At 43.9% G+C, this 27,324-nt stretch overlaps 1 protein-coding gene across 1 annotated transcript; it reads right to left on the reverse strand.

The window, feature by feature from the left end:
* LOC116979569 (glia-derived nexin-like) lies at nucleotides 1-26,277 on the reverse strand. Its single transcript, XM_033031132.1, has 9 exons — nucleotides 26,198-26,277; nucleotides 14,708-14,993; nucleotides 12,738-12,965; nucleotides 11,631-11,825; nucleotides 10,582-10,777; nucleotides 9,750-9,850; nucleotides 9,121-9,207; nucleotides 8,032-8,115; nucleotides 1-273 (listed from the first exon to the last, which is right to left on the reverse strand). Exons 2-9 carry the CDS (start codon nucleotides 14,961-14,963, stop codon nucleotides 236-238), a joined length of 1,185 nt encoding a protein of 394 aa, XP_032887023.1. The 5' UTR covers nucleotides 14,964-14,993; nucleotides 26,198-26,277; the 3' UTR covers nucleotides 1-235.
* Between the last annotated feature and the right edge of the window lie 1,047 nt (nucleotides 26,278-27,324).

A 27,324-nucleotide genomic window follows, 5' to 3' on the forward strand; every position in this document is an offset into this window, starting at 1 on the left:
TTGAATAATTACAGTACTGGATTAAATAAAGCAGTTGCATACGGATGGTTAGGAAGCATTGCAATTAATCATTGTAAGCAAGGCAAAAATAGACATATTACTCAACTAGTTTTCAACTCACTGGTCATAAATAATAAAATAGCTTTTAACAACTAAACTACTCAAAAGCAATTTGATATTTCTGCCGTGAATGTTTGACCAAGTTTCTAAATTGTTTTCCTTCAACTTTGCCTTCTTATGGTTTTGCAACTTGTCCAGTGAAAAGGATGGTGCCTACAAATAAGTCAGAAAAGAAAAGCAGTTAGAGGCCACATCATAGCAAGTTATCATTGTTCATAAGTTTATAAGTGATAGAAGCAAAATCAGGCCATTCGGCCCATCAAGTCTACTCCACCATTCGATCTTGGCTGATCTATCTTTCCCTCCTAACCCCATTCTGCTGCCTTTTCCCCATAACCCCCAACACCTGTACTAATCAAGAATCTATCTATCTCTGCCTTAAAAATATAAATTGAAGCTCCACTGTTCACCACAATATTCAACCTCTCCCTGCCAAGTCCGTGGTCCCTTCCTGCTTCAAGAGTTCTACTATTGTATCTGTGCCTAAGAATGCTTCTCCAGCCTGCTTGCATGACTACCACTCACCTCCATGGTCATGAAATGCTTCAAGAGACTGATCATGAACTACATCTGCACCTTCCTCCCTTGCACCATGGATCCGCTGCAGTTCGTATACCGTCCAAACAGATCCACGGATGATGCGCTCCCCTGTGTGCCTGGGTCCTGGACTTTGACCGCCAGGACCCAGGTGGTCAAGATGGGTTGACTGTAGAAAGTGCTGTAGAAAGTATCCTGACTGGAAACATCTCTATCTGGTTTGGCAACAGCTCTGCCCAGGACAGGAAGGCACTGCAGAGAGTAGTGCGTTCGGCCGAACGCACCACGGGAGCTACACTCCCACACCCCTGCAGGACCTATACACCAGGAGGTGCAGTTCCAGAGCCAGCAAGATCATGAAGGACCCCTACCACCCCAGCAACGGATTGTTCCAGCTGCAACGGTCAGGCAAGCGCATCTGCTGTCACGCTGCGAAAACAGAGGATGAGAGGACGTTTCCACAGGCCATCAGGACAGTAAAGTGATCTCACCAGGGCGTAAATACTGTTGTGTCTTTTAAAAATATATAAATACTGGTTCTGTTATGTTGTTTTGCACAATCCCGCAAGCATTGCCACTTTAATTCCACTGCACATCTTGTATGTGTATGTGACCAGGTTGACTTCACTTGATTAACTGACTTGGCTTCCACAACCTTCTGTGGCAATGAATTCCACAGAATCACCTCCGTCTGACTAAAGAAATTCCTCCTCATCTCCTTCCAAAGAGGAACACATTTTAATTCTGAGGCTACGACTTCTGGTCTAGACTCTCCCACTATTGTAGTTAACCAGACCACAAATGCACAGCTTTAAGATCATTTAGTTTGAACATTCTTCTTCGAAACAGAATTAAAGTTTTCATTTTGTGGATACCAATCTCCTAAATTAATGTTCTATCTAATCATGACCTTTATGGACCCACAGGTTCTGGGGAATGTGGAGATATTCAGAGCAAACCAAAAACAATTAATTTTCATATAAAGGATTCGCATCCTGTAACAATATACTGGATATTGTCCAGAGCTGTGGGGAATAACGGATTTCAAACCACAGAAGCAGGAAAGGATCAAACAAATATTACCAAGGAGATTAGATGTGGAATGAAGGTCCAAGAACATGCAATGAAGTAGAACCTTACAATGTTGGGATAATATTGAACCCGATGTTGGGGGAGTCCAGAACTAGGGGCTACAGTTTAAGAAAAAGGGGTAGGCCATTTAGAAGGGTGACGAGGAAATACGTTTTCTCACAGAGTTGTGAGTCTGTGGAATTCTCTGCCTCAGGGCAGTGGACGCCTGTTCTCTGGTTACTTTCAAGAGAGAGCTAGATAGGGCTCTTACAGATAGCGGAGTCAGGGGATATGGGGAGAAGGCAGGAACGGGATACTGATTGGGGATGATCAGCTATGATCATATTGAATGGCGGTGCTGGCTCGAAGAGCCGTACGGCCTACTCCTCCACCTATTGTCTAATAAAAGGTACAAATACTATTAAACCAAGATAATCCAAATTAGTAAATGGTGAACAGTGCAAGAGATTAAAATTGGAATTACGATATATAAGCATATCCTGTCAAAATTAACATTATCTTGGCTGATATATTCTGGTTAAGACATTTAATGAGTAAAATGTTTTTGTCGACCAGCACCTTCAGAGAATGGTGTTTCAAATGGCCAAGTCTCACCATTTTTCCATATGGTACTAATCTGCACATGCACAACAGTGTTGCATACAGCATTCAGTTGCAGTTTAAGGATCATGATATTTTGCGAAATTAATTTTATCGAAAAATATACCAATAATAGGTAGTTATTTATACCAATTTAATGTTTACACTTCCTTCGCCTTATCACTGTTAGCAGGCTCATTGACTGGAAGCCCTTGGAAAGAGTGAAGATAACAAGTAGAGCTTAGAGACACAGCACGGAAACAGCCCCCCTCAGCCCAACCATTATTCACCCGTCCACTATTTCTATGCCCTACAGACTAGAGACAATTTACAGAAGCCAACTAACCAACACACCTATATGGCTTTGGGATGTTGGAGGAAACCAGAGTGCCTGGAGGAATCTCACAAGGTCACACGGTGAACGTACACTCCGCAAAGACAGCACCCGTAGTCAGGATCAAACCCAGGTCTCTAGCGCTGTGAGGCAGCAACTCTACCACTGTGCGCACCCAATTATGCAATTGCTTACAATGGTCATTAAGACAAGAGGAAGAAAATTTAGGACAGTCAGACCAGAAACATTTGCAAACTTCTTTCCAGTAGTTTGAGAACATTCCAAATGTTGAAGCAAAATACATAGATTCTGAAGGAAATTTCTGCAGTGCAAGAAAGATTATGCGACTAAGAAAGAAACTCAGAGACATATTATAGTGATGCAACATTCTACAAATTATATTGATGACAATTTAGCAATCCGGGGCGACAGTGGTCCTGTTCATTTCCAGCACCTCATTCATTTTTAAGAGCTTCATTGACTACATGCAATGCCCTTCTCTGTCACTAGATGTCCTAGTTGACCACTTTTCTGAAGCGGTTTAAGGAGATCTTATTACTGAATTACAAATGACAAGATTGTGAGAAGATCTTCATTCCATATTTTATCTGGGACAGTTACAGATTTGCTCTGCCAACAATATCCAGGCATCTCATTGTCTATATTTAGTAGCTTGCTGCAAGTCAATAAAAAATTAATAATTTCCAACTGAAAGCACTTCTATTATTGAATTGATCGAAAGATACAGCATGATTTAAGATAAAGATACGAGCCAAATACGAGCAGGTGGGATTAGTGTAGATGGGGCATGTTGGCTGGTGTAAGCAAGTTGGGCCGAAGGGCCCATTTCAATGCTATAAGACTCCATGACTATTTGGCAACATTGAGCATCCAAATAGCAAAATGTAGACACAAGGATGCTGGAGTAACTCAGCGGGTCAGGCAGCATCTCCGGGGAACATGGATAGGCAACACTCCTGATCCATAAAAACATCGAAAATTGGTGCAGGAAGAGGTCATTCAACCCTTTGAGCCAGCACCGCCATTCAATATGATCATGTCTGATCATTCTAAATCAGTACTCCATTCCTGCTTTCTCCCCATATCCCTTGATTTCATTAGCCCCAAGAGCTAAATCTAACTCTCTTGAAAACATCCAGTGAATTGGCCTCCACTGCCTTCTGTGGTAGAGAATTCCATAGATTCACAGCTCTCTGGGTGAAAAAGGTTTTTCATCATCTCAGTCCTAAATGGACTACTTTTTTTTAAATTGTGACCCCTGGTTCTGGACCCCCCCCCAACATGGGGAACATTTTCCCTTCATCCCTTCTAGCCTGTCCAATCCGTTTATAATTTTATATGTTTCTATAAGACCCACTGAGTTACTCCAGCACTTTGTGGCTGAATAGCAAATATGGCCTGCTAGACAAACAAGCAAAATCTGTGTCATTAATTCCAGAAAAAATTATTGCTAGAAACCACCAAAAAATAACAATTGGAATAACATCAAGTATAAACAGATTCTTGGGATTTAGTTAGGAATTTCATGTAAATTATGAGCAAATTTTATTGAAGCATGTAATTAAGTGTAGGGTAGGTTAGGAAATGCTGGTGCTTCTAAAGATGGTCATTATGTAATTCCAATGTCTCAAGAATATACTGGGTGTGGCTATATGGAACGAGCTGCCATTGGAGGAGGTAGTTGAGGCAGGAATTATCCCAACGTTTAAGAAACAGACAGGTACATGGACAGGACAGGTTTGGAAGGATATGGACCCAAACGCAGGCAGATGGGACATGTTGGGTGGCATGGGCAAGTTGGGCTGAAGGGCCCGTTTCCACACTGCATCACACTATGATTATGATGCTTCGGGTCGAGACCCTTCTTCAGACTGTATCCAATTGTTAGGTTAATGTGAACCAGATAGCATCATCACAACATGATAGCAGCACAGTGACATAGCGGTAGAGTTACTGCCTTACAGTGCCAGAGACCCGAATTCTATCCCGACTACAGATGCTGTCTGTGCAGAATTTGTATGTTCTCCCAGTGAGTTTTCTCCGGGTGCTCCAGTCTCATCCCAAATCCCAAAGACATGCTGGTTTGTAAGTTAATTGGCTGCAGTAAGTTGTCCTTTGTGGGATGGATGGATGGATGGATGGATGGATGGATGGATGGATGGATGGATGGATGGATGGATGGGTGGATGGGTGGGTGGGTGGGTGGGTGGGTGGGTGGGTGGGTGGGTAGATATAATTTATTGCCACAAAACCAGGGTTGGTGGAAATTTGGGTTGTCAGCAGCAGTACAATAATAAAGAACACACAATAAAACTGTAACACAAACATCCACCACAGCATTCACTGTGGTGGAAGGCACAAAAATTTGGCCAGTCCTCCTCCATTTCCCCCCCGTGTACAGGACCAGAGTCCAGTCAGTCCAGGATCGGCTCTTCCTCACCGGAGACCGCGGCTTTAGATTGTTGTAGGCCGCAGGCCGGCGGTCGAGATTTAAAGTCCCCGCCGCAGCCAGAAGCACCGTAGACTGCAGGGCCGGCGGTCGAAGCTCCCCTCCAGGGGTGATGGTAAGTCCATGCCAGCCCCGCGGTAGAAGTTGGCCGCGGGCCGGCAGTGATGGCTTCTTCTTCCCCCGGGTCCCCCACGAGGGATGCCGGGCTGTAGACGCCGCACCAGCTGGAGCTCTGCAGACCGCGGCTTCAGGCTGCCGGCTGCCCCGGGCCAGCGAAACGGAGCGCTCCCCTCCGGCGAGCCCCAGCGAGGGCTCACCCGCCACGCCGAGAGTCCACGCTGCGCCCGCCGCTGAAGCCCCGGGCACGTCTCCGGGAAAGGCCGCGTCGATCCTTGATGTTAGGCCACGGGGGAGGCGACCTGGAAAAAGTCGCCTCTCCATGGAGGAGGCGGCCGAAGCGGTTTCCCCCTTACCCCCCCACACCACCCCCCACACAAAACACACGAAGAAACACAAAATACACACTTTAAAACATACTAAAAAATAAAAAAAAGCTGGAAACACTGACGCGCTGCTGACATGGCTGCACACAGAGGAGCGCCCCCTACAGACAGATAGAACCAGTGCACGGGTGATCATTGGTCAGCGTGAACTCGGTGGGCCATGGGCCTCCCATATCTCTACACAAGACTAACCTGCTATCATTATTGTGACTGATTAAAACATTAACGTTAGTGGTTTTGCAGATAGTGAAGATGGTTGTGAAAGAATGCAGCAGGATCTGGATCGATTGGCCAGGTGGGCGGAGGAATGGTTGATGAAATTTAATACAGAGAAGTGTGAGGTGTTGCATTTTGGGACATAGAACAGGGGCAAGACCTAAACTAAATGGTAAGCCTCTGAGTAGTATTGTAGAGCAGAGGGATCTAGAAGTAGATAAGGTGGTCAAAAAGCCTTTTGGCACATTGGCCTTCATCAGTATTGAGTATTGAAGTTGGGAGGTCATGTTGCAGTGGTATAAGATGTTGGTGAGACCACATTTAGAATATTGTCTTAAGTTCTGGGCACTAAGTTTTAGGAAAGATATTGTTAAGCTTGAAATGGATCAGAAAATATTTACGAGGATGTTGACAGGACTAGAGGTTGTGAGCCAGGCATGGAAATCGCTATCAAAACATGTGAGGCTTTGGCCATGGGCCCTGTGGACGGTAACATCGGGAGCTGACCTGGTTGGAGACCGACTCCGAACTCCAGCAACAGCAGCATTGTCTGCCCCGAATCGTGGGGCTTCAATAGGCCCATTCGCGGGGCTTCAACATCGGAAGCCTCGATCGCCTCGACGCAGCAATTTGACCGCGGGGCGGAGGAAGATTCCGCGGCCGGCCGCGTCAGTCCGGGCGATGAAAAGCCCTGTGAATGGGCCAGTTCAAGCTCCGCTTTATGATCTTTGCTCCACCAGGATGTCTCCCTCTTTCAATCACCGCGCTCTATCCTCAGTCCCACCTCCCTCCTCCAATCATCGCACTGAATCATCATGGGCTCCCCCCCCCCCCCCCCCCATTGCCTGCTGACTGACGTCTCTCTCGTCCAGTCGGCGCCCCTGATCATCAGTCCCACCCCCACTGTCTCGTGGAAAGCGGAGATTTTTAATAGCTTTTTTACAGTTTTAAAATACGGATTACAAAACATGGGGTGGATAATCGTCCCCCACCTCTCAACACATGGGGTGGACGTGTGTCCCCTGTCCCTTCCCCGGGATTTCCACCCCTGTAATGTGACTAAAGGTTGATTAGGCTGGGTCTCTATTCCATAGAGCGCAGGAGGATGAGGGGTGATCTTATAGAGCTGTACAAAATCATGAGAGGAATAGAGTCTCTTGCCCAGAGTAGGGGAATCGAGGACCAGAGGACTTAGGTTCAAGGTGAAGGGGAAAAGATTTAATAGGAATAGGGGTAACGTTTTCCACATAAAGGGTGGTGGGTGGATGGAACGAGCTGCCAGAGGAGGTATTTGAGGCTGGGACTATCCCATCGTTTAAGAAACAGTTAGACAGTACATGGATAAGACAGGTTTGGAGTGATATAGACCAAGCGCAGGCAAGTAGGACTAGTGGAGCTGCGACATTGTTGGCCGATGTGGGCAAGTTGGGCCAAAAGGCCTGTTTCCACACTCTATGACACTGAACCCATACACTTGAAGTTCATTTATTTGCCTTTGCATCCCCCGCTAAATATTCTGCACCACAAAACTACTTGTTCCTAGTCTGGGGTCTTTGGGTTGAAGTATTAATTTATTTCTCCTTCCACATGCTTCCTGACCGGCTAAGTATTTACACCATTTTGCTTTTAATATTGAATACGTGCACATTTAAAAAAAATTTCAGTCAAACGGTGAAAATGTCCTATCTGCCAGAAACAGGAGCAGTAACCTTTTCTCACTGTTTTTGTTGCATCTGCTGATAATTTCTAGCATAACATTTTTATTTTAGATTTCCATCTTATGCAGCATTTTACTTTTATGAATCGATTAATCAAGGGCGGCACGGTGGCACAGCAGTAGAGTTGCTGCCTAACAGCGCTTACAGTGCCAGAGACCCGGGTTCAATCCCGGCTGCAGGTGCTGCTTGTACGGAGTTTGTATGTTCTCCCAGTGACCGCGTGGGTTTTCTCTGAGATCTTCGGTTTCCTCACACAGTTCAAAGACGTGCAAGTTTTTAGGTTAATTGGCTTGGTTTAATGAAAATTGTTGGTTTAATGAAAATTGTCCCTATTGTAGGGTACCGTCAATGTGCGGGGATTGCTGGTCGGCGTGGGCTGATGTCCCGTTTTCACGCTGTACCTCTAAACTAAACCAAAGAATCAATTATATTTACCAATTTATAATCAAAGATTTTTTTTACCTGTAGATTGGTGCCAGATGATATAAAGAAAGGGTCTATTTACTGCAAATTGAGTAGAGCGCGACTTAAGCTTAAGCAGTGCAGCTGTAACAGAAACAACACTATTAACAGTTTCACAGTAGTTAGGAGCAATCCTGTCATAATATATTGCAAAGCAGATCAAAGCTATATATTATCTGCAGTTTTACTTTAAAATTTGTTTTTATGTGCAAAATTGCAATCTTAAATTATGGTACTGTATATTCTTAAAGATACCTGCAGTTAGTACTTAAAACCAAGCTGTCGACAGAGTCCCACTCTGCTTTCACAAGTGCTAGTTTTTGGCCCATGTGGAAGTTTACTGGTGATCTTTCGCAATTCACCAAATGCTGCCATATCACAGAGTAAAAGCTGTCACCTAGACAACTAGTCAAAACAAATAGCTGCTCAAAAATCCTTGAAATATGAGAGTCTAAAACTAGAGGGCATAAGTTTAAGGTGTGATGGATGTTGGGGGGGGGGGGGGGAGAGGGGAGAAGTGGGGGGTAAAGATTTATAAAGGGACTCAAGTGGCAAGGTTTACCACAGAGGGAACGAACTATCAGAGGAAGTGGGTGATGCAGGTACAGGAGCGACATTTAAAACAGCTTTTATCCATGAGCAGTAGATCTGCTCAACAGCCAAAAGTCCGTAGCCTCTTTTTACTCTGGTACTTTATTTTCACATGTTTAAATTATAATGTTTTATTTTTAATTGTCTGCTGTATATCGTGTTTTTATCCTTTTGTGAGCAAAGCACCAAGACAAATTAATTGTATGTATACATACTTGGCTAATAAAATTGTATTCAATTCAATTCAAAAAGGCATTTGGACAGCTACATGGATAGGAAAGATTCAGAGTGATATGGATATAATGCCATTCATAAATGATATCCTTGCTTCTTTCTGCAAGATAGTATACATCTTAGATCAACTTGGCCAAAAAAACAGCTTCCATCTGGAGAGTTGGTTTTAGCCAAACTGATCATAATCATTCAATGACAAAATATATTAAAATTATTCGAATAGCACTTTACTTTGGTCTAAGTTTACAATGCTGGCATACTTGCCTGTCATTGCAGAGGCCTTCGTACCCTCCTCGTTTACTTCAATTTTAGCCTTTTGCAGGATTTGGGAAACATACAGACCACGAAACTCTGCAAGAGATTGTCACAATTTATTTGCAAAGCAAATATGTTTTAATAAAGCTATTCAAACAATAAATACTACTTACCAGAAATGTCTCCAGGAATGAGTGGGTTAACATGACTGTTTGACAGCACTGGGCCTCTACTCGCTGAAATTTTGAAGGATGAGGGGGGGACTTCATTGAAACTTACAGAATAGTGAAAGGCCTGGATAGAGTGGAGAGGGTGTTTCCACTAGTGGGAGAGTCTAGGACCAGAGGTCAGCCTCAGAATTAAAGGACGTTCGTTAGGAAGGAGATGAGGAATTTCTTCAGAAGGTGGTGAATCTGTGGAATGCATTGCCATAGAAGGCTGTAGAGGTGAAGTCAACGGATATTTTTAAGGAAGAAATATATACATTCTTGATTAGTACGGGTATCGGGATGGGACAAGTTATGGGGAAAAGGCAGGAGAATGCAGTTAGGAGGGAGCGATAGATCAGCCATGATTGAATGACGGAGTAGACTTGATGGGCCGAATGGCCTAATTCTGCTCCCATCACATTAACTTACTAGAGAGCTTTTTGAAATTTGCTGTGTTTTTATCAAATATATTTGTGATTCCAAGAGGTGCAAGTAGTTCCTCCAAGTTCGTCTCTGACTCAGCAGTGAATCTACAAATAAAACATGCAGATTAAAAAAAGTTAGTTCAGCATTTGGAGCCAGCTGAATCTACTGGAGGATGCAGAAAGGTCAATTGGAAATATTTTATATGTATCCAATTTCTACACAGGTTTGCATTTCACAGAGTAGTTTAGTTAATTGTCCCATGTACAGAGAAAAGCTTTTTTGTCATGGACAATCCAGTCAGCGGAAAGACAATCCGGTACATAATTACTATCAAGCCGTTCACACGGTGTGCAGATACAGGATAAAGGGAATAACATTTACTGCAAGATAAAGTCCAGTAACGTTTGATTAAAGATAGTCCAAGGGTCTCCAATGAGGGAAATGGTAGGTTAGGACTTCTCTCTAGTTGATGATAGGATGGTTCAGTTGTTTGACAACAGCCGAAGAGAAACTGTCCCCAAATCTGATGTGCGTTATCACACTTTTGTACCTCATGTTTGATGGAAGAGGGGAGAAGAAGGAGTGACCAAGGTGTGTCTTGTCCTTGATTATTCTGGTGGCCTAGCTGAGGCAGTGTGAAGTGTAGATGGAATCAATGGAAGGGAGGTTGGTTTGTGTTATGGTCTGGGCTGGGTCCACAATTTCTTGCGGACCTGGATGGAGCTGTTCCCAAACCATGCTGTGATGCATCCAGATAGAATGCTTTCTCCGGCACATCTTGAGTATGCCTCAATATATAACAGATTTCAAATAAGGCCAAATATTTCTTGCTCACCTAGGTATAGAAATGTCAAGTTTATTACTCTTCAAGATTTTCTTCCACGCATTTATACTATTTATATTGATGTGAGGAATTATTTCAGTGAGTGCGGTGCTACTGTCCACTGGAAGGATAATAAACATACTGACTGCCTCATTGTATGGTAGCTGGAGAACATTATATTCCACTTTATTAGGCGTACTGGCCATACCTATAAAACAAAAGCAAATCATCGCAAAAATTGAAGACCAGTTTCTTGTACAGCAGTAAATCTCCCTGTTCAAAGTATGGAACACAGTTGTGTGCTATCATTAGCAATATAGAAACAAAGGTTAAATTAAATATCAGTGTCCAATAAGTCCCTCACCCCCAGAAAAAAGATAGTGGCATATACTACAACAGCGTATACAGACCAAGAACTCTACAGACACGCAGTCTTAAATAAAATTGCACTTACGTAAACAATTCCGTGCCCATTCCCTCATAGAGTGATACAGCGTAGAAACCGGCCCAACTTGCCCACACCAACCAACATGTCCCAGCTACACCAGTCCCATTTGCCTGTGTTTGGCCCATATCCCTCCAAAACTGTCCTATCCATGTACCGGGCTAACTGTTTCTTAAACGTTGGGATAGTCACAGCCTCATCTACCTCCTCTTACGGCAACATGTTCCGTACACCCACCACCCTTTGTGCGGAAAAGTTACCTCTCAAATTCCTAATAAATCTTTTCCCCTTCACCTTAAACCCATGTCCTCTGGCCGAAGGGCCTGTTTCCACACAACATCTCTAAACTAAACCAAAATGATTCCCCAGGTTCAATTGGTGGTCTGTGCTGAACCAATAAATGTGACAGCCAGCAACAATATTGGAATTTTCAAGGAGCATGAGAAAACTATAGATCAATAATACTTGTAGTTTGTTACAAACCAAAATCCTAGAGTCAGAAATTCAAAAGATAATTTAATTGGCAAATTAAAACCCATGAGGGTATATTTTATGTCTTGGGCAAAGTACTGCTCTGTTAGCTAGCTTAAACATGATACCATTCTGTTAGACTTACCAAACATGAATTTTGAAGTTTGGACCATCATAGGAACTTGAGACACATCTCCATCGGCTCCAGTGAAATCCCCTTCGTGTGTCTTTGCTACGTCAAATTGAGATTTCCACGCACCCTTAAAATATATCGCGCTGGTGACTACAAGCTTGGTAGCTTCATTCAGAATGTCTGGGGAAATTATCTCTGTGATCATACCTAAAGAATCAAACCACATTGTAAAGGGAACTTCAGGTAACACAGGGCTTTCCACCTTTTAAAAAATAAATGACGATTACAAAAGATATTCTTGGTGAAAAGGTGGCACTGTGAGGTAGCAGCTCCACCAGCTGCACCACAGTGCCAGAGACCCAGGTTTGATCCCGACCTCGGCTCCTGGCTGGAGTTTGCACATTTTCCCCCAAGACGGCGTGTGTTTCCTCCGGGTGCTCCAGTTTCCTCCCACATCCCAAGGATGTGCAGGTTTGTAGGTTAATTGGCCTCTAAATTGCCTCATGAGTTTGGAGTTGATGCAAAAGTGGGATAACAGAACTAGTGTGAACGGGTGAACAATGGTCAGCATGGATTCAGTGGGCTGAAGGGCCTCTTTCCATGCTGTGTCTCTAAACTAAAATTTAGAATCTCTACATTATACTGAAAATCTTTAAACAGCATCATAATTGTTAAAATAATGCACCCAGATACACAAATAAAACTTGGATAAAATTGAAAAATTAAAAATACATGCAACCTTGGCGAGAAGCACCCATATATTAAAAATATCAATCTTCAGACATTCCTACTATAGTTGGACAGGTACGTAGATAGGATGGGTGCCAGGGGTTGAGGGGAGAAGGCAGAAGAATGGGGTTAGGAGGGAGAGATAGATCAGCCATGATTGTATGGCGGAGTAGACAATGGGCCGAATGGCCTAATTCTACTCCTATCACATGAACTTTATGATTTGAGGGATGTGGCTCAAACACAGGCAAGTGGGACAAGCTTAGATGGGACATATTGGTCGGCATTCACAAGTTGGGCCAATTGGACTGTTTTAACGCGGCACGATCATGACTAAAAAATACCAGTACTTCACCTTTGGTACAATAATTAGATTTATGGAAGATGTACCTTTAGTATGAGAACCAGCCCATTTGTTGATTATCGAAGCAGCTGCTTCAGGTTCAGCATAATTCACATTTGTCGGCTCAGTTTGATAAGTTTCAGAACACTGCTTAATAAAGTCTTTTTTTAATACAAGGTCACGTGGTACAAATATTCCATTAGCAAAAGCAACGACATTCTTACTTTTGCCTGCAGTTAATGACTTATGTACATTTTTGAGCCGTGTATAAGTACCTGAAAAGAAAATTCATATAGAAGAGCTGTTAACTTGGAAAACTTCAGTACCCATTTCTAAATCATATACCATTCAAATCTGAGGCACTTGGTTACTAAAGAGAAACAAATATCCAATATTTACATAGAACAGTACTGCACAGAAACGGCCCCTTTGGCCCACAATGTTTGTGCTGAACATGATGCCTAGCCAAACTGATCTCATGTGCCTACAAGTGATCCATATCCCTCCATATCCGCGTGTCTCTAAAAACCTCTTGAATGCCACTATCCAATCCCCTTCCACCCCCATTCCTGACAATGCGTTCCAGTCCCCCTCCACCCTCTAAAAAGCAAACTTGCTCTGCACATCTCCATTAGAGTTTCCATCTCTCACCCTAAAGATTTTCCTCTACTGCTATTGTCTATAATTTTATATACGTCTAAGTATCCAAAATAATTCATTAATTACACATGGCAAAGACATCTATGAATTAAAATATTTTATCAAGTACATTATCAATTGAATCCAATACTATGCAAATGAAGTCACCATCTTGTCCATTTGGTAAATAATGTTTTGCCAACTTAAAGTAGTAATTGATGAAGAATCAATGTTAGGCAGGACCCAATATACCAAACCATTGGAAATTTGATTATCATAAATTAGGAAGATAGAAGTTGTATTGAAACAGCCATATTTTATAGGCCAACAAGGTAGAAACACAGATTTTGTAAGAACATGTCCAAGAGCGCAAAGGAAAAATAATGAAGTATTTTGGAAATGAAAGATAGCAGCCAATTGTTTTCTCACTGAATAACAACAGTTCATCATTGTCACGTAACAGTCATTTGAAGTGTTCATAAGAACAGGAGACATAGTTCCACTGGTGTGAGAGTCTAGGACTAGAGGTAATATCCTCAGAATTAAAAGGATGTTTCTTTAGGAAGGAGACTAGGAGAAATTTCTTTCATCTCATGGTGGTGAATCTGGAATTCATTGCCACAGAAGGCGGTGGAGGCCAAGTCAATGGATATTTTTAAGGCAGCGATAGATCGATTCTTGATTAATTCAGGTGTCAGGGGTTATGGGGAGAAGGCAAGAAAATGGGGTAAAGGGAAAAATAGATCAGCCATTTTTGAATGTCAGAGTAGACTTGATGGGCCAAATGGCCCAATTCTACTCCTATCATTTATGTACCCATGAACATAGAAGCAGGATTAAGCCATTTGCCCCATGGTGTCTGGAATACCATTTGATCATGGTCGATCTATTTTTCCCCACTTAGCCCCATTCTCCTGCCTTCCTGCCCCTCCCCCCATAACCTTTGGCACGCTTACTAATCAAGAATCAATCAATCTCTGCTTTAAAAATACCTAATGGCTTAGCCTCTCCAGCCATCTGTGGCAATGAGTTCCAAAGATTCACCAACCTCTGGCTAAAGAAATTCCTCCTCATCTCAGTTCCAAGGCACATTCCTTTATTCTGACGCTGTGCCCCCAGTCCTAGACTCTCCCACTACTGGAAACATCAGAAAAATGTCGCAAAGAACCTTCTCCAATAAACAATTTGAGAGCAATGCCCAAAGAAGATAGTATTCCTGGTGGATAGTTTGCAAAAATATATGATGCAAAGATATCAACGCTGAATCGAAAAAAAAAGTCCTTTCAATAATATCTCAAATTGCAAAGTCCTATTGAACATGTTCAGATAGGAAGAAGGAAGGATACGGTTGGTATAACAAGATACCAGCTAAACAAACCAAGTCGGCTGTATTTCAAAACATCGTTCAATTCCTTTTTTGTTATTCCATCAGCTCCGAATTGCAGTATCCAAAGCAATGATACTATTCCATGTGGAGACATGACAATGTTTTCTGTTGGTTGGGACGTAGCAACCTGATTGAAAATCTTCATCCCCAAATCCGACCCAATCTCCGATGTTTTCGGCTTTCCCAATAGGCAAGGAAATGACCCCACAGCCACACACAGGGCAATCAAAATATTCATGTTCCTCATTGCAATTGCAATTCTCAACCAGAACAGTATCTGCAAAAAGAAAGTCTGGGTTTTTATACATGCATGTAAAGTAGTAATTATTCTATCATTATTTTACAATGATTTCAAAAAATGAGTCCTGGAAGAAACATATTAAGTGTTTCACATTCGCAAATTGGCGGAAAGTTACAATTCTTCCTAAAAGAATGCCGAAAAATAACATCTAATGCATTTATACTGTGCAGTATCATGGGGTTCAGAATTTAATTCTACCCACATTTCTAGAGCAAAAAAGGATGGTGGTTGTAGAATCATTCTTGATTTAACAAGTCTTAACCCTTTTGTACAGTATAAACATTTCAAAATGGAGACATTTGCCAATGCTATACAGCTAATTTCAAGAGAATGCTATATGGCCAGCATAGATCTGCAAGATGCATATTACTCTGTGGCTGTGCATGGTAATGATCGAAGATATCTAAAATTTAACTGGATGAATCTATAATGACAGTTCAAAGTATTGCCAAATGGTTTAACCTCAGCCCCTAGACTATTTACAAAAAAAATTTAAACCAGTCCTAGCATTGCTAAGAGCCCAGGGCCATTTGGTAATGGCTTATTTGGATGATATTTTAATTGTTGGTGACACTCGAGCTACAACAGAAGCATCAGTGTCAGAAGTCAAGCTCACATTTGAGAGGCTAGGTTTTGTAATATATCCAGATAAATCTATGTTGTCTCCAAATAAAACAATTGATTACTTGGGGTTCACTATTAATTCAGAACACATGATAGTGACTTTATCCAAGGATAAAATGCTGCAGTTAATTGAGGGTTGTAGCAAACTCATTACAGAGCATCAACCATCAATTAGGCAAGTGGCGAGCTTACTTGGTAAACTAACCGCTTCATTTCCAGCTGTGCAGTCTGGTCCGCTGCATTATATAGATACATAGATACATAGAAAATAGGTGCAGGAGTAGGCCATTCGACCCTTCGAGCCTGCACCGCCATTTAATATGATCATTGCTGATCATCCAACTCAGTATCCCGTACCTGCCTTCTCTCCATACCCCCTGATACCTTTAGCCACAAGGGCCACATCTAACTCCCTCTTAAATATAGCCAATGAACTGGCCTCAACTACCCTCTGTGGCAGAGAGTTCCAGACATTCACCACTCTGTGTGAAAAATATTTTTCTCATCTCGGTCTTAAATGATTTCCCCCTTATCCTTAAGCTGTGACCCCTTGTCCTGGACTTCCCCAACATCGGGAACAATCTTCCTGCATCTAGCCTGTCCAACCCCATAAGAATTTTGTAAGTTTCTATAAGATATCCTCTCAATCTCCTAAATTCTAGCGAGTATAAGCCGAGTCTATCCAGTCTTTCTTCATATGAAAGTCCTGACATCCCAGGAATCAGTCTGGTGAACCTTCTCTGCACTCCCTCTATGGCAATAATGTCCTTCCTCAGATTTGGAGACCAAAACTGTACGCAATACTCCAGGTGTGGTCTCACCAAGACCCTGTACAACTGCAGTAGAACCTCCCTGCTTCTATACTCAAATCCTTTTGCTATGAAAGCTAACATACCATTAGCTTTTTTCACTGCCTGCTGCACCTGCATGTCTACTTTCAATGACTGGTGTACCATGACACCCAGGTCTCGCTGCATCTCCCCTTTTCCTAATCGGCCACCATTTAGATAACAGTATGCTTTCCTCTTTTTGCCACCAAAGTGGATAACCTCTCATTTATCCACATTATACTGCATCTGCCAAACATTTGCCCACTCACCCAGCCTATCCAAGTCACCTTGCAGTCTCCTAGCATCCTCCTCACAGCTAACACTGCCCCCCAGCTTAGTGTCATCTGCAAACTTGGAGATGTTGCCTTCAATTCCCTCATCCAGATCATTAATATAAATTATAAATAGCTGGGGTCCCAGCACTGAGCCTTGCGGTACCCCACTAGTCACTGCCTGCCATTGTGAAAAGGACCCGTTTACTCCTACTCTTTGCTTCCTGTTTGCCAGGCAGTTCTCTATCCACATCAATACTGAACCCCCAATACCATGTGCTTTAAGTTTGTATACTAATCTCTTATGTGGGACCTTGTCGAAAGTCTTCTGAAAGTCCAGATACAACACACCACTGGTTCTCCCCTATCCACGCTACTAGTTACATCCTCGAAAAATTCTATAAGATTCGTCAGACATGATTTACCTGTCGTAAATCCATACTGACTTTGTCCAATGATTTCACCACTTTCCAAATGTGCTGCTATCCCATCTTTAATAACTGACTCTAGCAATTTCCCCACTACCGATGTTAGACTAACTGGTCTGTAATTCCCCGTTTTCTCTCTCCCTCCCTTCTTAAAAAGTGGGGTTACGTTTACTACTCTCCAATCCTCAGGAACTACTCCAGAATCTAAAGAGTTTTGAAAAATTATCACTAATGCATCCACTATTTCTGGAGCTACTTCCTTAAGTACTCTGGGATGCAGCCTATCTGGCCCTGGGGATTTATCGGCCTTTAATCCATTCAATTTACCCACACCACTTCCCGATTAACCTGGATTTCACTCAGTTCCTCCATCTCCTTTGACCCGCGGTCCCCTGCTATTTCCGGCAGATTATTTATGCCTTCCTTAGTGAAGATGGAACCAAAGTAGTTATTCAATTGGTCCGCCATATCCTTGTTCCCCATGATCAATTCACCTGTTTCTGACTGCAAGGGACCTACATTTGTTTTAACTAACCTCTTTCTCTTCACATATCTATAAAAACTTTTGCAGTCAGTTTTTATGTTCCCTGCCAGTTTTCTTTCATAATCTATTTTCCCTTTCCTAATTAAGCCCTTTATCCTCCTCTGCTGGTCTCTGAATTTCTCCCAGTCCTCTGGTATGCTGCTTTTTCTGGCTAATTTGTACGCATCATCTTTTGCTTTGATACTATCCCTGATTTCCCTTGTTATCCACGGATGCACTACCTTCCCTGATTTATTCTTTTGCCAAACTGGGATCAACAATTTTTGTAGTTCATCCATGCAGTCTTTAAATGCCTTCCATTGCATATCCGCTGTCAACCCTTTTAGAACTAATTGCCAGTCAATCTTGGCCAATTCACGGCTCATACCCTCAAAGTTACCTTTCTTTAAGTTCAGAACCATTGTTTCTGAATTAACAATGTCACTCTCCATCCTAATGAAGAACTCAACCATATTATGGTCACTCTTGCCAAAGGGGGCACGCACAACAAGACTGCTAACTAACCCTTCCTCATTACTCAATACCCAGTCTAGAATAGCCTGCTCTCTCATTGGTTCCTCTACATGTTGGTTTAGATAACTATCCTGCATACACTCCAAGAAATCCTCTTCCTCAGCACCCCAGCCAATTTGATTCACCCAATCTATATGTAGATTGAAGTCACCCCTTATAACTGTTTTGCCTTTGTTGCACGCATTTCTAATTTCCTGTTTGATGCCATCCCCAACTTCACTACTACTGTTAGGTGGCCTGTACATAACACCCACCAGCGTTTTCTGCCCCTTAGTGTTTCGCAGCTCTACCCATACCGATTCCACATCCTCCAAGCTAATGTCCTTCCTTTCCATTGCGTTAATCTCCTCTCTAACCAGCAACGCTACCCCACCTCCTTTTCCTTTCTCTCTATCCCTCCTGAATATTGAATATCCCTGGATGTTCAGCTCCCAGCCTTGGTCACCCTGGAGCCATGTCTCCGTGATCCCAATTATATCATAATCATTAATAGCTATCTGCATGTTCAACTCATCCACCTTATTACGAATGCTCCTTGCATTGAGACACAAAGCCTTCAGGCTTGTTTTTACAACGTTCTTGCCCCTTTTGCAATTATGTTGAAAATTATCAGCAACTGCAGTGAGCAAAGGTACAGGCATTGAAGAGACATTCCGGGCATTTTGATATGCCCATGCAATTACCAGTTGCAACAATTGCGGATATACAATGGTGGATTAAGAGTGTCTCATGTGCTTCTAGGAAAATTCTGGTTGAAACACCTGCTATCATTCTACAGACTGATGCAAGTGCACTAGGTTGGGGCGCTACTGATACCATTACCAGCTGTGGAGGTAGATGGAATGTGGAAGAGGTACCTTTGCTCGAAACACATGGAATCAATTACCTAGAATTGTTAGGTACATTTTATGGGCTTAAAGCTTATTGCTCTAATGTGCAAAATCTGCATATGCAGGTTCAGATTGACAACACTATGGCTGTAGCATATGTCAATCACATGGGTGGAATCAAGTCAGAATCTTGTGATAGATTGGCAAACGTTATCTGGCACTGATGTATTATTTGAAACATTTGGCTTTCGGCAACCTACCTACCAGGTAGATTCAATATAATTGCAGACACCAGGTCACGAAAATTTAATGACAATTAATGTTAAATCGTGACATTTTTACTAAAATTGGTGCAAAATTTGGAATGCGAGAAATTGACTTGTTTGCATCTAGACTGAACCCCCAATTGCCTAAATATGTTTCATGGGAGCCAGATCCAGGTGCAACAGCGGTGGATGCAATCTTGCTAAATTGGGGTGGAATGTTTTTATATGCATTTCCTCCCTTTTGTCTCATTAGTAGGTGTCTACAAAAGATCAAGCAGGATTCTGCTTCAGGAGTGGTCCCAGATTAGCCCACACAACCATGGTACCCACTAGTGCTAAAAGTGGTCACAAAACCTCTTCTGGGTATTCCAAGACAAGAAAACCTACTTGTGCACCCCGTATCTGGTGATTTTCATCCTTTACATGATCGTATTGATTTGTTGATTTGCAGATTCTAAAAAGGCCATATCTCGGAAGAGGACTATCCGATCGCACTATGGATGTAATTGCAGCAGCCTGGAGGGATAGTACCCAGAAGCAGTACATTTCTTACATAAAGAAATGGGAGGCGTTTTGCTCAAGGCAGAATATTTCATACCACACTGCAGACATCTCAGAAGGTTTAGAGTTTCTGTCAACACTCTATTTTGATTTCAATTTAAGTTATAGTGCGATCAATACTGCAAGAAGTGCCCTCTCTGCATATTTATGGAGCGCGTCAGAACAACAGATTTTAGGATCACACCCTTTGGTCTGTAGGTACATGAAGTGAATTTTCAATTCCAAGCCTAGACCCAGATATACAGAAATCTGGAATGTGAGGGACGTGCTGATGTTACTTCGGGAATGGAGTCCCGTTTCAGCTTTGTCTTCAGACAAAATTACCATGAAGGTAGTCATGATAATTGTAGATGATATGTGCATGTACCTTTAATATAGTTACCTCACCATTACTAACCACTCCCCATATCACAAGTATAATTACAACCTCCCCACCCACTGTTCTCTCTCTAGTTCTCGTGACAGACCACGTACAGCTAGTGCTCATTGGAATGTAACAGTATGTTACAGTAAGAATAAACGAAGTAAAGTTACAGTGTGTTGATGACAAGTCTTTACATGGTGTCAGTGGTGGGATACGAACCCACGCCTCCAATTGGAGACCAGAGCCGGTCTACCGTGTGCCATCATTGTTGACGACATCCTGGTCTATGGTAAGGACGTCGCTGAGCACGACTTCAACCTCCGCCAAGTCCTGGACCGGGCCCGGAAGATCAACTTGAAATTGAACCCCTAGAAATGCCGATTCCGCGTCCCAGAGGTCACTTATGTTGGACATGTATTTACAGCCTCGGGGCTGAAACCCGACCCGCAGAAGATGACTGCCATCTCCGGGATGTCTTCACCCACTGACGTGCCCAGCCTGCAGCGTTTCCTGGGCATGGTTAACTACCTGGGGAAGTTCATCCCCGACCTCAGCGAGCTGAGGGACTTGATTAAGAAGGACACAGCCTGGGCTTGGTTCCCTCAACACCAGAAAGCTTTCGACGTCCTGAAATCCAGACTGATCAGTACCCCCACACTCAAATTTTTTTACCTGAAGCGTCCCATTGTCATCACCTACGACGCCTCTCAGTTCGGGCTCGGTGCCGCTTGTCTGCAGCTCCACGACGGCCTGCAGCTGCCTGTTTCCTATGCGTCCCGCACCATGACCCAGGCCGAGCAGCGCTATGCTCAGATAGAGAAGGAGTTGCTGGCTGTGGTGTTTGCCTGCTCGAAGTTCAAGGACTACATTCTGGGCAACACTTTCACCATCGAAACCGACCACCAGCCGCTTGTCACCATCTTCAACAAGCCGATCCATGTTGCCTCATCCCGACTGCAGCGCATGATGCTGCAGCTCCAGCCTTTTACTTTCGAGATTGTCTATCGTAAGGGCAAAGAAATGTTCGTGGCCGACACGCTATCCCGCGCACCGCTGACGTCCACCGATCGCCACCCCTATGAGATGTCTGACCTGATGGTGCTCAATGTTAATATTGTCCCTTCACAGCAGATGCAGTCCCTGGTCCAGCACACTGCCAGTGATCCTGCCCTGCAACAGCTTGCTGCCGTCATCCAACAGGGCTGGCCCGACCGTCGTTCCGCTTTGCCGGCTGGTGCCGTGCCCTACTTCCTGGTCCGTGATGAGCTCGTGCTGCACGACGGCGTGGTTGTGAAGGGACACAAGGTTGTTGTGCCTGCTGCGCTGCACGACCACTATTTTCAGGCCACCCACCGCGGTCACCCTGGGTCCGAGGCCACTTTGTCTCAAGCCCAGAGCCAGTTCTACTGGCCTGGTATGGCTCAATACATCCGGGAGAGGGTCTCCTCGTGTTCCACCTGCAACAGCCTCGCCCCCCACCAGCAACGTCAGCCGCTTCTACAGCAGCCTGCTCCCGAACTACCCTGGATGGTGGTTGCCACTGACATTTTCGAATGGCGTGGCAAGCACTTCCTGGTGCTTGTCGACTCCTACTCCAACTGGTTCGAGGTTGACCAGCTGCGCTCCCTCACCTCTTCGGCCGTTATCGATAAGCTGCGCCGCCACTTCGCTACCTTCGGCTCCCCGGCCAGCCTGCAGTCGGTCAACGGCAGCCAGTTCGCGAGCGCCGAGTTCCGAGCTTTCGCGTCCAGCTGGAACTTCCGCCACTACACCAGCAGCCCTGAGTACCCGCAGAGCAACGGTCTTGCCAAGCGCGCCATCCGCAGTGCCAAGGACTTGCTGGAACATTGTCGCTTGTCTCGTTCCGATTTTTACCTTGCCCTCCTGAACCTTCGCAACATCTCCCGTGACCCTGCCATGGGCTCCCCTGCTCAGCGGCTCATGTCTCGCACCACCAGGCCCCCGATCCCGGTGGCCCAGCGCTGCCTCATGCCCTCCGTCCTCAAACCCGCTGTTGTCCAGGAACGCATTGCCCTTAAGCACGAGGTCCAGAAGCGCTCCCATGATAAGTCCTGCCGCCCCCTTCCGCGCCTCTTCCCCGGTCAAGTCGTCCGCATGCAGTCCCCCGCCGGTCACTCCAGGCTCGCCACCGTCGTTGGCTCCGCGGGCTCGCCTAGGTCCTATCTGGTTGACCATGCGGGTACAGTCTACCGCCGGTCCCGCCAACACCTGCGGCTTGTCAACGAGCCTCCACCACCGCCCGCGGACCCCTTTGCTCCTCCGCTGCAGTCTCCTGCTCCACCCGCCGCTCTTCGCATGCCTCGGTCGCTGCCTTCTCAGCTCTATCAGTCCTCTCCTCCTCCGGCTCAGCCCCCCTCGCCTGCCCGCGCGCTGCCCGCCGCTGCACCCGCGTCCCCTCCTTCTTCTCTGTCTCCTTCCAGCTCTCCTGTTCCGGTTCGGCCACCTGCACCTGCACCTGCACCTGCTCCACTTTTTCCTGCAGGGAGGGAGGATGGCGAGATGCGAACCCGGTCGGGACGTGTTGTCAAGCCGCCTGTCCGCTATGGCGATTTCGCGTAACCGTGTATAGCGAATGAGACGTGGTCGCCATGTCACTACCTTGTTGCTTTTGTTTCTAAGGGGAAGGATGTAGATGATATGTGCATGTACCTTTAATATAGTTACCTCACCACTACTAACCACTCCCCATATCACAAGTATAATTACAACCTCCCCACCCACTGTTCTCTCTCTAGTTCCCGTGACAGACCACGTACAGCTAGTGCTCATTGGAATGTAACAGTATGTTACAGTAAGAATAAACAAAGTAAAGTTACAGTGTGTTGATGACACTTCTTTACACAAATGGCATTAGTTTGAGCACAAAGAGTACAGACATTACATAAATTACGTATAGATAGAATGGTAATGACAGCAGATGCAATTACATTCTATGTGTATGATTTACTCAAACAGAGCAGACCAGGAGTCATGGGGTGTAAATTGGTCTTTGCAGCATATCCTACGGATCCAAGACTACGTGTAGTGGCACATTTAAGATGTTACATTGAGACCACCAAGGACTTAAGAGGTGCAGAATCAGCATTGTTTATCAGCCATAAAAATCCACATCAGAAAGTGTCAGTACAGACTATCTCGAGGTGGCTGAAGCAGGTGCTGGTTAATGCAGGGATTGATACTGACAAATTAAAATCTCATTTCACCAGGGCGGCAGCAACATCGGCGGCCAAGGATTTGGACGTTCCAATAGACCATATCCTCGCGGCCGCAGGATGGGCAAGTGAACGGATGTTTCACAAGTATTACCATAAAGAAATAGTAGACCCTGGGGCATTTGGTGGTGCTGTTTTGGATTCAGTATTAAATGTTCCGATGCGATAAAAAGGGGACAAACATTTTGTTATGATAAATAAAAACCATTAACTGATTACATTAATGTTATGGTTGTATATTATTGATTGTTTTCACTCATTTAGGGTCAATCAATGCAGTGATTTGGATTTGAATCTACGGCATGAAATCACAGAGCTTTGAAATCTTCATGTAGTCACTCACGTGACTCCGAAGTAAAATAGTAAGATTAAATGAGAACTTACCAGTTTGAAGTTTGATCTTTATTTTATGAGGAGTTACGATGAGGGACTACGTGCCCTCCGCTCCCACCCTCATAAAGATCAACTGGAAGTTATGTTTGTCTCACATAGCTTACTATTATGCTTCGGTAAATTATCATCTGTGATTTCACACCGCTGCTTTGAAGATTGACGCGTGTGCGCCTGGACAGGGTCTTCTTCACGTAGTCCCTCATCATAACTCCTCATAAAATAAAGATCAAACTTCAAACTGGTAAGTTCTCGTTTAATCTTGCCATCAAAACAGCTTCATGTTAGGATAGATACAATAGGCTGGAGGAACTCAACGGTTCAGGCAGCTTCTTTGGAGAAAAGGAATAGGTGACTTTTTGTGACTTCAGTCAGACCCGAAATATCACCTATTCTTTTTCTCCAGAGCTGCTGCTTGACCCGTTGAGTGACTCCAGCCTTTTTGTGTCTGCCTTCGGTTTAAACCAGCATCATGTTGGTTTAAAACACTTCATGTTAGGGTAGATGGCCTCAAACCGAAAGCACCAAGATCATCAATGCTCTTGAGCCTTGGTACAATATCAGACTCCCAATATGCCGATGGGACAGTGGAGAGTGATCCCACACTCCACTGGCTGCCACATTACACCAGAATGCCAGACATTGGATCTGCTTTCATGAGGGTAAACGCTTGGAAAATGGCCGACCCAGATGGAATCCCTTGACGAGTTCTGAAATCATGTGCCAAACAATTGGCCAGTCTTTGCCAACTTCTTCAGCCTCTTACTAGTCTACTATCACTGTAGGCATCAAGGATTTATCCATCAAGAATACTTTCCATCCTGGCTGTTCCCTTTCACTCTTCTACCTTCTGGGAGATGATGGAGGAGCTTGAAAGCCCAGATGCCCAAATGCAAGAACAACTTCTTCCCCATCCCCATCAGACTCCTGAACTAAGTGCCTCTTTCACTTCTAATACACTTACTCTAGTTTATTCAATTATTCAATTTTTGCTCTTTAGAGATTTATTTTGGCACTAGTTTGGACAGTTCAGTTTAGTGATACAGCGCAGAAACAGGCCATTCAGCCCACGAGTCCTTGTCAACTGTCCTTGACAGCCCGTACACTAGCACTGTCCTAAGCTAGAGGCAAATGACAAGCTTTACCAAAGACAATTAATATACAAATAAATACATCTTGGGAGAGTGGTAGAAAATCGGAGCAGCCGATGAAAACCCATGTCACGGGGAGAACGGACAAGCAGCACCCGTAGTCAGAATGAAACCCAGGTCTCAGGCGATGCAAGGCAGCAACTCTACATTGTGCCACCCCTGCACTACAATCTTCGAACCACTCTGCTGATTTGCATTTGGTGTTGTATTTGGTGTATATCGACCATCATCTTGTATACCGTGCATCCGAGGAACCAATTTAAAGGCAGGTGCACGGGATCACAAAAAAACTGTTTTTTAGACCAAATAGCTCTTGGTTTTTTGGATAGACTTTTGTTATTGCATCAATGGCCTGACATTATAATAATAAATAATTAGAATAACATTATAATAATCCTGTAAACATTATAATAATCTCCCATATAGCAGAATTGTAACATTTAAATGGTATAAATTGATAGTGAGACCAAACGCCGCGTTTTGCGTAATATACTAGGCATGTCGAGTTACTTCTTATCACAAAATTCTGAAATACCTTAAATTGACACAGGTTCCAAAACATGGCTTTTAAATTTTTGTTTCAGTTACCACATGTCCTTCAACTATCCAGTGAAAAAAATAAGGAGCTGCAGATGCTGGTTTACAACAAAAAAAAGACACAAACTGCTGGAGTAACTCAGCCGGTCAAGCAGTACCTCTGAAGAACATGGATAGGTGACATTTCGGATCGGGACCCTTCAAACTGGAAAAAACTTAGGCAGCATCTGTTGAAACCTGCGGATCCCAAACATCACCTATCCATGTTCTCCAGAGATACTGCCTAACCCGTTGAGTTATTCTAGCATTTTGTTTCTTTTTTTCCCTTCAACAGCTACACTGTGATGGGCACACGAACAAACTCAGGGCTGCACAGGCGAGATAGGGAAAATACATCGTATTAAAAAAATGCACACAGAGTGACCACTGAGATAACGAGTAGATGGTAAATACTATAAATGTTTTCTAGACTAATTAAAACATGAATAATCTTGAATAGGCTATTTAAAGAATGAAATACAAGCAAGAATACATAAAGTATCGACCCACCAAACCATCACTGCGCGTACACAAATAGAAACATATATAATTGTTATGCTATTAAAAAAAAGTTTTTCTAAAACACTAACTTACTAACGGTTTGCAATCCTTCGATAAAATGCAGTCGTCAGCTGCTCAAGCGACTCCTCTTCTCCCTCCACAACTATCTTTCCAAATGGATCAGTTTGCAACCTCAGCGCACTTTAATAGCGTTGGTCTCCTCCCTCCATGCTCTTCCCACCACCTCCTCCTCCCAGTCATTGTCAGAGGAGGGTGGTTCTACAAACATGCTGAATTATTTAGGTCCAAAACCTATCGGCAACTATTGGCACAAACCGAATCCCTTGTTAGTCTATCCCGGATATTAACCGCCAGCAAATCTGAGAACAAGTGTGTAGGAAGGAACTGCAGATGCTGGTGTACACCGAAGATAGACACAAAATGCTGGAGTAATTCAGTGGGCCAGGCAGCATCCTTGGGGAGAAGGAATGCGCCGCGACCTAACAAAGATCTCCTGGGACCTTGTGTCGACCATGCTGTGAGTATGAGTCGAGGGCAAACTCTTCAAAACTCGCGTATTAGGTCGTCGCAGTGGGACAGCCCCTTAAAGAGTTGATTACTTGGGAGGCTGTAATGTGTGCATGTTCTTGAAACGTTACTGAATGCAGTTTGTGGTTTGATTTTTTTTCATAAATTTTAGCTTCACAAATTTTGGCAATGGTCTTGTTACACAGACAGTAAATTGGTGGGATGTGGAAGATGGAGCATAAAACCAGTGTTGTACTGTGTATGAATTCTTTATGCTGGGACCTTAAGCCAAGACCTTGCATGATGAAATAAAACTGGTGAGAATAAATCTCAGTGGGTGAATACTGAATTGGAATCCAAATGAGATGATTTGAGTATAGGAGCAGGGAGGTTCTACTGCAGTTGTACAGGGTATTGGTGAGACCACACCTGGACTATTGTGTACAGTTTTGGTCTCCAAATCTGAGGAAATACATTCTTGCCATAGAGGGAGTACGGAGATGGTTCACCAGACTGATTCCTGGGATGTCAGGACTTTCATATGAAGAAAGACTGGATAGACTTGGCTTGTACTCGCTAGAATTTAGAAGATTGAGGGGGGATCTTATAGAAACTTACAAAATTCTTAAGGGATTGGACAGGCTAGATGCAGGAAGATTGTTCCCGATGTTGGGGAAGTCCAGGACAAGGGGTCAC

Source organism: Amblyraja radiata, chromosome 13 (assembly GCF_010909765.2).
Source record: "Amblyraja radiata isolate CabotCenter1 chromosome 13, sAmbRad1.1.pri, whole genome shotgun sequence".
Lineage (NCBI taxonomy): Eukaryota > Metazoa > Chordata > Chondrichthyes > Rajiformes > Rajidae > Amblyraja > Amblyraja radiata.